At 40.7% G+C, this 13,148-nt stretch overlaps 1 protein-coding gene across 1 annotated transcript in view; it reads right to left on the reverse strand.

Moving 5' to 3' along the window:
• The window catches only part of Lsg1 (large 60S subunit nuclear export GTPase 1), a 31,808-nt gene that overhangs the window by 8,568 nt on the left and 10,092 nt on the right, over window positions 1-13,148 (reverse strand). Inside the window, exons 6-8 of the mRNA XM_008839040.3 lie at window positions 5,498-5,558; window positions 4,157-4,333; window positions 1,334-1,750 (exon numbers count right to left, since the gene is read on the reverse strand). Coding sequence (XP_008837262.1) covers window positions 1,334-1,750; window positions 4,157-4,333; window positions 5,498-5,558 — 655 coding nt within the window. The remainder of the gene's footprint in view (window positions 1-1,333; window positions 1,751-4,156; window positions 4,334-5,497; window positions 5,559-13,148) is intronic.

A 13,148-nucleotide genomic window follows, 5' to 3' on the forward strand; every position in this document is an offset into this window, starting at 1 on the left:
TACTCTTTGTATATATGTTCACTTTTTTCCCCTTCTTGGGTTTATATATTAAGACTCATCTCCAGTGACAGACAGTCAAGATATGTGTCCTGTACTTCAATAGATTTTGCTGTTAACTTACAACAAATTCATCCTCTTATACCAAGCCTGTCCCTATTGCTCCATTTACAGGCATTTCACTGTTTCTACTGCATCTTCCATCAGGGTGAAGTTGAGCATTAGACAAACATTCATTACAACATCTGAGTAAAAAGTTCAGTGATTTTTTTAGTCAGGGCCCAGCAGAATGTGGCAGGTAATCTACAGATGCTTGTAGAATGAGTAAATTAACTTATTCTAAGGATACTTGGGAGGTAAGACATTCAGAAACAAGAAGGCTTTTTTATTTCTATAAATGAAAGAAACATGTAGAAAAGCCTAGCTTTCTGATACATGTGGAAATGAATTTTTAGCAATATAGAGAATATAGCCTTAGAGCTTAGAGAAAATAAGCAACTTTCCCAGTGTTCAAGTGAGTTCTACTACAGAATCACTCCTTCGTCTGCTGGACTCCAGAAACAACTCTCCAGTACACCAGAATAAAAGGTCATTCTACTTCAGTCATTTTAAAGTACATTTTCTTTTTGGGGGGTTGGGGGGCAAGTGGTGGTGATACAGGGGAGAAAGGGGTTAAAAATAATTAGGATTAGTTATATGTGAATGTAACTGATGAGCTGGGATCTCCTTTCTTCCACTGTTTGGTTTTCCAGGATAGAAGATCTTTATCATAAATGTCTTCTTTAATATCTTACATTTCCTTAGCTAAGGATGTATATCCATGGCATAGAGAGCCATGCTGTATCCCTTGGGGAGTGGGCAGGTACCACTGGGATATAGCTGGGATGTGATCCTACTTTTTGCTATGTTTGTTTATGCAATGAAAGTATCTGCCATAGCCTGCCTGGCCAAGATTCTCCCTAATGGCATCTGGAACATTAACTGTGTAAGTTGGCAAGGATCACGGGATATCAAAAGGATACTGTGCTGAAGTCTGAAGACAATATTAAAAACTCATTTTCATATCTTGGTAATTGACATGACAGAAAGAGCTAAACCAGAAAACTAGAGAACACATTTAATATAAATGTGTACGTTCCCAATATAAACCCTGCCTGTCATACTGCCTCATTCCATGATGCCAGTGGGCAACAGAAGGCAATATGCATGTTATAATGCAGAAGCTGACTGCTCTCTGGGGTCCTATGTAGCTATGAAAGTATGGAGACTAAAGCTATGAAAGTATGGAGAATAAAGACCTTCATGTGGAGCTAGTTTTATGATGTACTTAGCTTACCAGTCCAACAGTGAGCTGCCCATCTTTCACCTTCTTTCCAGTGTGCAGCTGCTTAAAGAGTTCCAGCAATTCCTGCTTCGATACCAGGTGGCTAAAACTGTGTTTCTGCTGCCCCTCTGGGGCTGTTCTGCTCTGAGCCTCAGAATCTACAGTACAGTGTGCCTTCCAGTCCTGATCATAGGTCCCCTCATCAGGACTGCTGCCGTCTTCTGAGCATGTCTGCCAATCATCTTCCTCTTCCTCCTGGCAGTCCTCATACTCACTGTCATCTCTGCCACTCATGGAATCTTCACTAAGTGAGAGAGAACCCCTGTGTGGGAGATGGTCAGTCTCACTGTGTGAAATCTCATTCTCATCCAAACTGGAACTTTCAGAATCAGCTGTGGTGGATTCTCCAGCAACTCTGTTTACTTGGTCCTGAAGAAGTAACAGAAACCGCAAGAGCTCAGAAATGTCTACCTGCACTTTTCCCTCAGTGAGCTAGTTATGGGAGATGACAAAGGACAAGACATGTTATGCTGGAGACTGGCAAAGGTGAAAGGAGGCAGTGCAGTAAGCATCTCAGTGCAAGGACATATAGGCCAACTGTCAACAGTGGTGCCCTGGGGGGGTGGGGGGGGCAGGCAAGGCAATCCTGGAACTCCTCCTCCTGCCTCTGGGAATAAAGGTCTGCACTAGTACACCCAGCAGTATCACTAATTCTTAACAACAAACATGAAATGGTATTTGTGATATAAACCTATTGTTTTAAGATAATTTAGCATCAGAATGGTTAATAGTCACTGAAGGGAGCATAATGAATTCAGTCACACTAGCATCTTAAATATTAGAAAAGTAGAGATAAAAAAGGTATCATTCAGGGCTGGAGAGATGGTTCAGTGGTTAGGAGCACTAGCTGCTCTTGCAGAAGACCTGGGTTTGAATCCCAGCACCTACAGGGTGCCTAACAACCATTCATAACTCCAGTTCCAGGGTATCCTACACCCTTTTCTGTCCTCCACAGGCACGGCACGACACCTGTACACTTACATACATGCAGGCATAATGCTCATACACATAAAATAAAAATAAAATTTTAAAAAAGGTATTATTTTATAATCATACCAACTCAAAAAGAAACCTGGCTTAGAGCTAGAAAATTGAGAGAAATTTTTATGAATGTAAAGTCAATTTGTCCTCACGTGAGCTTTTCTGGATCATTTTAAAATATGAAAAGAAACATAAGAACAAAAATGTGAACAGAACATGAATATTTAGTGGAAAACGTATTGCTAGAAACAGTGCAGCTGAAGGGAAAAAAATTAAAAACAACCAAAGGATTTTACAACAGTTATGTTAAAAAATAAAGAGTCAAACAGAATGAGCTCTCTCCCACACACATGCGATTTTTTAAAAAATTTATTTTATAATTTTTATTGTATGTGTATGCATGTATTGCCTGCATGTAGGTAAGTGCACCTGTGTCGTGAAATGCCCACAGAGGACAGAAGAGGCTGTTGGATCCCCTGGAACTGGAGTTATAGACAGTTGTTAGCTGCCAGGTGGGTACCGGGATTCAAACCCGGGTCTTCTGTAAGAACAACCAATGTTCTTAACTGCTGAGCCATCTCTCCAGCCCCCCCTACACATTTTAAAAGTATTTGAGAGGGTTTCCTCAGCCTCCGGAGTGCTGGGATTAGAGGTATATAATGCACTTAATTTTTAAAAACACATTTGAAGAAAATTATTGCTGCTGGTTAAATGAGCCAAAAACATAATCTTTATGAACTGACTGAGCTATCTTCCCAGCTCCACAAGTGTGACTCTTTCTGTATATGCCCTATCAGACAACAGCTAGAATAATGTACTCAATTAGGTACTATCAATTTTAGTGGAAACCCCAACAGGCAGACAAACACCAAGATCAGGGAACCAGGGATGGTCTCTATAAGGCATTCCATGGCAGAAAAACGTACAAGCTGTACAAGAAGACAACAGATAAATTCTAAGAGAAAAGATTAGAGGGGCTAACTTAGCTTTACTGAAGGGAAGGAGTTTCTGAATTTAGAGCTAAAAAGGAATGAATTACCTGGTCTCGAGGCCCTTGTCATTGCTGGGGATGGAACTTGGGGCCTTACTCATGCTTGGCAAACATTCTACTCTAAGCCATATCTTAGCCCAAAATAGTCAGAGAGATGTAACATGACCATCTGACAGGGGCAGGTGCTGTAGTCACAGAACCTATCTCAACACCCTCTAAATGGTCAAAGAGGATTGACAAGAAGATAAAAGGAGAGGACAGGGGTAAAGAACACTTCTAAGTGTCTTCTAGCTAGAAGATCCCATTATCAATTTTTTTCATAAACCTCAAATTGTTACTGTAAAATCTGGGTGAAAGATAAAGCAACTATAAGATTATAAAACTTTCTATACAACTTCCTGCCTAACATTAAAAAAAATTAAGGTAGCAGTATGTAACACTGGGTATGTTGGATTACTTGAAAATCAAATTAACTTTATGATTAAAGGTTCTAAATTTTTTTATAGACCATTCTACAATCATATCATTTGGGGAGGGGAAGAACCCCCAAACAAAACTAATTCCTACAAACTGTCAATCTGAAAAAAAACAGAACAAAACAAAAAAGCCAGACATGATGGTGCAGGCCTTTCAACTTAGCACTCAGGAGGCAGAGACCAGTGGATCTCTGAGATCAAGGCCAGCCTGGTATTCATATCAAGTTCCAGGCCAGCTGGGGTACAGGGAGATCCTGTTTCAAAACATACAAACAAACAGAAATCAAGATAATCCCCAAAAGCACCTTGAGAAAGTCTCCAGGTTACCTTAGAGTCACCACTCAGATGGAGCGTTTCAGCCAAAGCTGACCAGAAAATAACCTTCACACCTTCTTTCTCAAAATATGTGGCCCAGGTGAACCGCTGCTCAGCAGTCAACAAGTCTGCCTTGTTTATGAGAATAATGTTCTCCTTATCAGCATCGATCTCTTTGACATAACATTCCTATAAAAGACAGGCATTTACAGTTTGTTCAAACAAGTAAAAAACCAAATTATACTAAATATTCTTAGAAGTTTTTATTGCTGTCCCCCCTCCCCCAGTTTTAAATAACTTTCTTTTAAATTTTAAAAAATTTATTATGTGTGTGTATGATGCTCCTGGGAGTGCATGCGTGCATATGTATGCCACAGTGTATACATGGCGGCTGGAGAAGAACTTTATGGAGTCAGTTCTTTCCTTCTACCTTGAGTTCTGGGAATCAAACTCAGAACACCAAGCTTGTACAGCAAGCACCTTAACCTGCTGAGTCGTCTTGCTGGCTCCTAAATCACTTTCTAATTTAAAGACTCTAAATCTTGATACATTCTAGTTAATCCTTTCTATGAGCTCTGAAACTTACACTGCTAAGATTTGTAAGAGTTTAGAAGAATCACTATGGTCTTCAAAGAGAAATATGTATAACACACACACACACGCACGGTGTTAATGAACTCAAGTGCATTACATTAGTTTAAGTAATCCTTATACTTTAGTAATTACCTGTGTTTTATGAACTTCGTTTATTTATAAAATACCACAGGTGTAATAAGATGTGAAAAAAGAGAACTTAATGAAATGGATTAAAGAGAAGTGATTAGAATATCCTAAATAAAAGCAAAAATGCTTTTGGAGTATTGTCTGTCTCTTGAAAATGAGAAACTAGGGGCTGAAGAGATGGCCTAAAGAGGGCTGTTCCTGCAGAAGACCTAGGTTTGGATCCCAGCACCCACATGGCAGCTAACAACCATCCATAACTCCAGTTCCAGGGGATCCAATGCCCTCTTCTGACCTCCAAGGGCATTGCACAACATGGCTGCACTTACATAAATGCAGGCAGTACACTCATACACATAAAATAAAAATATTTTAGAAAATGAAAAACTGGCAAATGCCTAATAATAAAGTATCTTCTACACTAAAAGCTAGAAAACACGCATAAATGTTTGTGCCTTTCTACGGATGGAAATAATTATTGGAGAAAACAAATGTCTAAAAGTGGCATTAGGTAAGCTCCTGACCTTGAGAGGAGAGGGAGGCTTAAATAATAAAGATAGACAAGACATAATACTTGCTTACGGTTACTGCTCAGAGAGATTGTTCCAAGAGTCCAAGTCAAACTTTACTTACCAAATCCTCACATCTAAACAGGAGTGGGTTTCGAGCATCTACTATCTGGACCACGATATCACTGGAAGAAAATGAGAAAATCCAGTTACTGCAATGTAAAAAGGACCACTGACACAGTAGTTAAGGCAGAAACTCACAACTGGACGCAGTGCAGAGAGTGTGTCCGTGGAGTACACAGTCACAAATGGGACATCGATATCACATTCCCTCCCCTCAAGGCTCAGGGACCATGGAGGAAGAAGAGCCAGTGGTCAGGAGGACCAGAGTGAACCAGTGTCTTCTGGACATGACAGGACTGCTGTACTCATGAACTCAGAGCAGCTGTGGTTGCCTGTGCCAGACCTGTACAAGATCCAAGTCAATTTGGCTTGGAGTGGGGAGAGGCTCATGCCCCTCTCCCCCCACTAGCTGAGGAGCTATTGACATCTGGTAACATCTGGGGAAGGAAGAGTCAGTTCAAGGATGTAGGTTGATTATGCTCCAGTGGATAGCCCCACATCCAGGAGTATATGGGAGGCCCAAATAGGACTTGGTGGGCTATTAACAAAAAAAAGGACACTAGGAAGAGATAGTGGAGGGTGTGTGTGTGTGTGTGTGTGTGTGTGTGTGTGTGTGTGTGTGTTCAAAATACATTGTATGAATGTGTGAATAAAAATACTATATAGAGTTCTCACAAATTTTCCCAGGAGTCCTCATACTTCCTCTTCCTGTAAGAGGCCTGAAGTGACCTGCAAAAATGGTTTGCTATTCTCTTAACCCAGAAAACCCTACAAAATCATGCAAATCAAGAGGTTCCAATCTCTGTGTTCATTTGTGAAAACTTCAAGGGCCATCAAGGGTATGCATATACAAAAAATCCACCAAGTATCTGAAAGACGTTACTTTAAAGAAGCAGGGTATGTCGTTCTGGCTGTATAATGATGGAGTCCATGTGCCCAGGCCAAACACTGGGGCTGGAAACAGGGTCAGTGGCCCAAAAAGAGTGCTGAATTTTTGCTGCACGTGCTTAAAAATGCAGAGAAGAATGCTAAACTTAAGGATTTAAATATATGTATATGTAGACTCTAGTCACTGCACATAACCAGATGAACACACCACCCAAGATGTGCCGCAGAACTTACGGAGCTCATGGTCTGATCAACCTACACATGAAAAGATCCTCACTGACAAGAATAAATTTTTCCCAAGCCTCAAGAGGAAGTTTCTCAGGAAGAAAAACATATCTCAGAAGAAACCAAAGAAACAAAAACTTACAGCATGGGAATAAACTGAGTATAAAATAGCTGCAAATAAAAGTAAAAAAATCCACTATATTGAAAAAAAGGGACTGGGGGGGCTGGAGCGATGGCTCAGCGGTTGAGAGCACTGACTGCTCTTGCAGAGGACCCGGGTTCGATTCCCAGCACCCACATGGCGGCTACAAACTATCCTTAACTCCAGTTCCAGGGGAATCCGAAGCCCTCTTCTGACCTCTGCGGCACTGCACGACATGGGTGCACTCACATAAATGCAGGCAATACACTCATACACATAAAATAGAAATAATAAATAGAACATTAAAAAAAAAAGGGACTACTGGGGCTGGAGAGATGGCTCAGTGGTTAAGAATACTGGCTATGATTTCTAGCACATACATGGGAGCTAACAATGGTCTGTAACTCCAGTTCCAGGGGATCTGATGCTCTCTTTTGACCTCTGTGGGCACTGCATGACATAGATGCACTTACACACATGCAGGCGTAACACTCATACACATAATAATAAATGAAATATTTTAAAAAGGGACCACCGACCACATTATTAAAGGTAATTAAACAGTTGACATATTAAAATTTTTTTTATTTATTTTATGTATATCGAGTGTTTTGCCTGTATGTATAAGTGCACTCATGAAATGCCTATGGAGGCCAGAAGAGGATGTCAGATGCCCTGGAACTGGAGTTGTTAGCTGTCATGTGGGTGCTGGGAACCAAATCCAGGTTTTCTGCAGGTCTTAATCAGTGCTCTTAACCACTGAGCCATCTCTCTAGCCCTAACATATTAATTTAAGGCATAATTATTCCATACATAATATATTTTATATATTATTTTATATTTTATATATAAAAAAATATAAAATCTCGGTTATGTGATCTGCCCAAAGTCAGCTACTAAGTGATGGGGGCCCGAATGAGTACCCAGGGAGCCTGGACCAGAGGCTCCTCAACAATCCACTGCTCTAATACAGCTCAGACACATTCCAAGGTGAAGTTTACTAAATACTTCATCTCTAATCTGATTTCATAGTAAAGCCCTCAAACTAAACATTTTTCGTCAACTCCCATTATCAGTTGCCACAGTAAAGTATGAAAGGCAGTCCAACTTCTGTTCATATGCAAGATGTGACAGTAAGCCAGCTTTCTGCAAGCCCCTCCAATCCTTCACAATGCAGCAAGAACCACAACAAACCAGCATGGCACTGCAACCCTGTAACATTTTTCTTCTTAGAAAGAAGAAATTCTCTCAGAATCAGCCTCTGTGGCTAGGAAGATGGTCAGTGCCAGTTGTGACCACCACTGGAAAGAGACAAGCTGCAGAGGCATCTCCTCTCCAGTGGTCTTTCCAAATCTCGATTTGGCCACCAACTTTTGAGCAACTCTTTGCAACTATAATGAACACTAAGGAGTCAACATTTAGGGCAGAGCTTTAGATAATTCAAAGACCATTTTCTGAGCCAGGCATGTCAGTGCACAACTGTTAATTCTGGCACTCAGAAGGCAGGGTCAGGATGATTTCCACAAATTCCACTCCAGCTTGGTCTACAGTGAGTTCAAAAGACAGCCAGCCCTATATAACAAGACCTTGTCTCAAAACAAACACCAAATACCAAACCAAACCCAAAATTTATTTTCTTTTAGAATAGTTAAAATTCTAGCATAATCTTACAATTCAAAGAAACTTGAAGGCTTGCTGCTATTTTTAGATTTAAAAATTACATTTATTTATTTAGTGGGGGGGGGGTACATGTGTGATACCAAAAGCATATGGAAGTCAGAGGACAACTTAAGGGAGATGGTTCTCTTCTACCATGTGGATCCTGGAGACTGAACTCAGGGCATCAGATTTGGTGGCAAGCACCTTTACTCATTGAGCCATCTTGCTGACCCTGATACGCTGATTTTTAACCAACTGTTTTACACTCCTCTAATTAAGTTAGCCTCAGTATTTCCTTCTTCAGGGTAATAATACCTCATTTTTTAAACCAAACTAAACTGAATGACTGTAAAAACTGGGCAATGACTAATAAGCTACAGCTACAAACCACAAGACTCACAAACATTATCTCTATCTACCAAAACACAAAACAAACAGCTTTGAAACACCAGGGAGAAGACATTTCAGGGTAGCTTCTTTCATGGACTAGAATGCAAAGTACCAACTACGAAGCAGGAGGCATTTAAGCAACACAGTGGAAAAGCTTTACTGAAATACAGTGTTCTGGGCCTAGTGCCTCAGCAGTTTCCTGCATTTCTTACATATCAAATCTTTTCTGATAACTGCTATTAAAATTCTAGAGGCAGATGGCTTAGCTAGCCTGTTAGCAAACAGGAGACATCTGCTGTAGGGAAGACATCAATAAATATTTCCTATTAAAGATGTGGTAATAGTCACTTTACTAATAACATTCCTGGATAAAAGATCTAGTTTATGTCATATAAACTATATTCTATGAGTTAGAAACATAGTGTTATATTAAAAGACAATGGGCATGTGAGATGGCTCAGCAAGTAAAGATGCTTGCTATTAAGCCTGACAACCTAAGTTCATTCTTCAGGACTCACATAGTGGAGAACAGACTCACACAAGCTGTCCTCTGACCTCCGCAAATATGCCAAAGCAGGCACCCACTCCCACATGCATACTCATAAATAAATGTAGTAAAAAAATAAAAAAATATTTTATTGTTTTTATTTCATGAGTGTATTGCCTGCATGTATGTAAGTGTACCTGTGTTCTGCAATCCCCAAGGAGGTGAGAAGAGGGTTCAGGGCAGAAGCATGCACTCTCTTCAAGCATGAGTTGAGGCAGAGAAGTGCAATGTGTCTGGAGTGATCTCTCAGGTTGGCTCTGCTGTTCCAAATCAGCTTGTCCCATGGCTCCTATTCCTCTACCCCACAGCAGAGGGCTGGGGTTTACTATGGACAAGATGAACCTGAGCCGGTCTCCAACTGAGCCTTAGGCATTGGGAGCAGAGGCATTATATGTAAGAGATGAATTAAAAGGGAGGCATCATACTTAAGAGAGGGATTAAACATCAGCCTACATACTCAACCATGAAGATGCCTAGAAATTCGTTTATTCCTTTTAGATGTTTCTAATAGTGGTATATGCTTTTAAGGTATGTTCTAACAATTTTCTGATTTCACTGGTATCTGTCATAGTAATTCCCTTTCTGCCTCTAATTTTATTCATTTGAGTCTTCTATTTTGGCTAGTTTGGAAAAGTGTTTGTCCATCTTATTTATCTTTTCAAAGAATTAAACTCTGTTTCATTGATTCTTTGTAATATTTTTTGTTTCCATTTTACTAATTTCTGGCCTACTCAATAATTTTTTTCCAGCTACCGATTTGGGGTTTGGCTTGTTTTTGTTTCTCCAAAGTTACTTAAGATCTTTTGGGTTTTTATTTTTATTTTTTTTTTTGAGGCAAGCTTTGAAGTTGCTATGTAACTAAGGATGAACTTGAATTCTTTTTGGGCTGGGTGTGGTGGTGCACGCTTTTAATCCCAGCACTCGGAAGGCAGAGGCAGGCGGATCTCTGTGAGTTCAAGGCCAGCCTGGTCTACGTAGTTCCAGGACAGCTGGGGCTACAGGAAGACCCTGTCTCAAAAAAGACCCTGTCTCTCAGAGACCCACCTGCCTCTGCCTCCCAAGTGCTGGGACTAAATGTTGCCGCACCAGGCTTTGATTTTTCTCTTTCTCTCCCTCCCTCCCTCCTTTCTTTCTTCCCCTCCTTCCTTCCTTTTCCTCTCTCTTTCTGTTTTTATTTTTGTTGTTGTTATTGTTTGTTTTGAGACAGGGTCTCCTGTAGCCCTAGCTGACCTGGAACTTGCTATGTAGACCAGGCTGGCCTTCATCTCACAGAGACCTGCCTGCATCTGTCTCCCAAGTGCTGGGACTAAAGGTGTATGCCACCATGCCTGGCCTTGATTTCTTAATGCAAACACTTAGAACTTCCCTCTTAGACTGGTTTCATTGTATTCCACATGTTTGGGTATGCTGTGTTTTCATTTTTATTCCTTTCTAAGATTTTCTTGGTTTCCTTCTTGATTTCCTTCATAACCTGTTCATTATTCAAGTATGTTGTTTAATCTCCATAAGTTTGTGTATGTCCTGTAAGTTTGTGTATGTCCTGTATTTCTCTTGCTATCACAACACTGTTGGCCCCATTCTCAGGGCGTCATTCTTCACTTTGAAACAGATGGGGGGGGGGGGCGTTGGAGAGATCACTCAGTAGTTAAGAGCACTGGCTGCTTTTGCAGAGGACCCAGGTTCAGTTCCCAGCATCCATGTGGTGGCTAACAAACCATCTGTAACTCCAGTTCTAGGGGACCCAATCCCTCTTCTGACCTTTTTGGGCACTGCATGACACAACTACACTTATATCCATGCAGGCAATATACTCCTACACATAAAAATAATAACATTTTAAAAAAAGAAATAGGGGTTGGTGAGATGGCTCAGTGAGTAAAAGCACTTGCCGCCAAACCTGACAACCTGAGTTTGATCTCTGGGTCCCACAGGGTAGAAGAGAACCAACTCCTGCAAGTTGTCTTCTGACCACACATGTGCTGTGGCACACATGCATGCATCTACACATGGAGAAATAAATAAATGGAAACAACAAACTGGACAAATGCTAAGGAAAAAGACCTACATCTTGGTGTATTCCAACCAAATATAATCCATCTGCCCTTTCTTCCTACAGTCGTTCACCACTAGGCAAACGCCCATTAAACAGGTATGTCTCTCAGTCAGCTTTGCAATACTTCACTTTTTTTTTGGTCTTTTTGAGACAGGGTCTCCCTATAGCCCCAGCTGCCACTATGTAGACCAGGCTGGCCTTGAACTCACAGAGATCCACCTGCCTCTGCCTCCCGAGTGCCAGGATTAAAGGGGTGCGCCACCACGCCCAGCTAATATTTCATTCTCAAAGAGGAACAGATAACAAATATCACTAGTCATTTAAGGACACCTCATATGTAAATGGCAGAAACCAGAACAAAAAGAAAAAGGAACACAGAGGAAAAACAAACAATACAGGAAGAAGAAAATCTAAAACAAAAACTGTAGTCAAGTCTGTGGATGAGGTTCTTCTATCAAGGTTGATGGTGCAGCATTGCAGAGCTTGTGACCATTTTTCCTTGGAAATAAGCAGGTTACCCTGAACTGCTAATGAAGCTCTGAAGGAGACACAGTTCATTCTGTTCAGCTCAAGTTGCCAGGAGAATGTGGCAAGGTCTTGCAAGTGTCAATAAAGCCTTATGGAGTTAAGAGAGGTTTGTATGGAACCTGCCATCAGCAGCAGACTTCTTTTGGACTACTACTCTGATCTTCCCACATCCCAAACAACCTTCTGCCTGCTTCTGGGAAAGGGGGTGGTGGGGGGTGGGGGTGGGGTTAATGGCTTTTTTGAAAGCTGAACGTTTTCACCATCCTAAAAAGAAATGCAATTTTTTACAAGTTAAATTCAAGTCCAAATTAAACTTTATGATTATTCTTCCTAGGTATATTTTATGGATTTCAAATAAACACAAATTGAAGGTTCCTTATTAAAAATCATCATTTCAAGTATAAGGTTCATTTATGAAATTCTTGAAAGTAATTTGAAAACTCTTTGAGTAAACAAGGCCCTTCCAATCATTCAGTGGTGGTGAGAATTAGAGAAAGCTGATTCACCAACTTATAACAATCTGAAATTCTCCTCTGTGGTACATGCAAAAGAATGAAAATCTCACTCCCAACTTAATGAAAATAATACATTTCTTTAGAGACCCTGAGCATGGTAGTGCAAGCCTTTAATCCCAGCACTCAGGAGGCAGAGGCAGGCCGCTCTCTGTGAGTTCAAGGCCAGCCTGGTCTACACAGTGAATTCCAGGACAGCTGGGGCTACTACAAGGAGACCCTATCTCAAAAAGACCAAAAAAAAACAACCCTATTAAACAGAAAATCATGGCACTAGAGAGGTGGCTCAGGTGTTAAAAGCACTTGCAGCTCTCTCAGAAGACCTAGGTTCAATTCCCAGTACCTACACGAAAGCTTTGTTGCCCTCTTCTGTCCTTCACAGGTACTACACACTTACCAGTGTGTATACCAGCAATCAAAACACTTGTACAAATAAAAATATATCATTAAAAGAAAAGGTTTGCACTTCATCATCTGCCTGCCCCTGGAGCTCTGCTGACACATCTCCCTCACAGCAACCATGCTCTGAACCTGCCCTTTCTCATGCTTGCTTTCCACATACATTACCAGAAGGAACTCAAAACACGTTTGCCGAAATAACAGTAAGGTGCTTCAGAATTCATCTTACAGAAAAGTCACTATTCTTACATACCTGTCAAATGTACTTATCTAAAACTTTGTATATATATATATATATGTATATATATA

Source organism: Nannospalax galili, unplaced genomic scaffold (genome assembly GCF_000622305.1).
Source record: "Nannospalax galili isolate Female #2095 unplaced genomic scaffold, S.galili_v1.0 scaffold599, whole genome shotgun sequence".
In the NCBI taxonomy this organism is placed as follows: Eukaryota; Metazoa; Chordata; class Mammalia; order Rodentia; family Spalacidae; genus Nannospalax; species Nannospalax galili.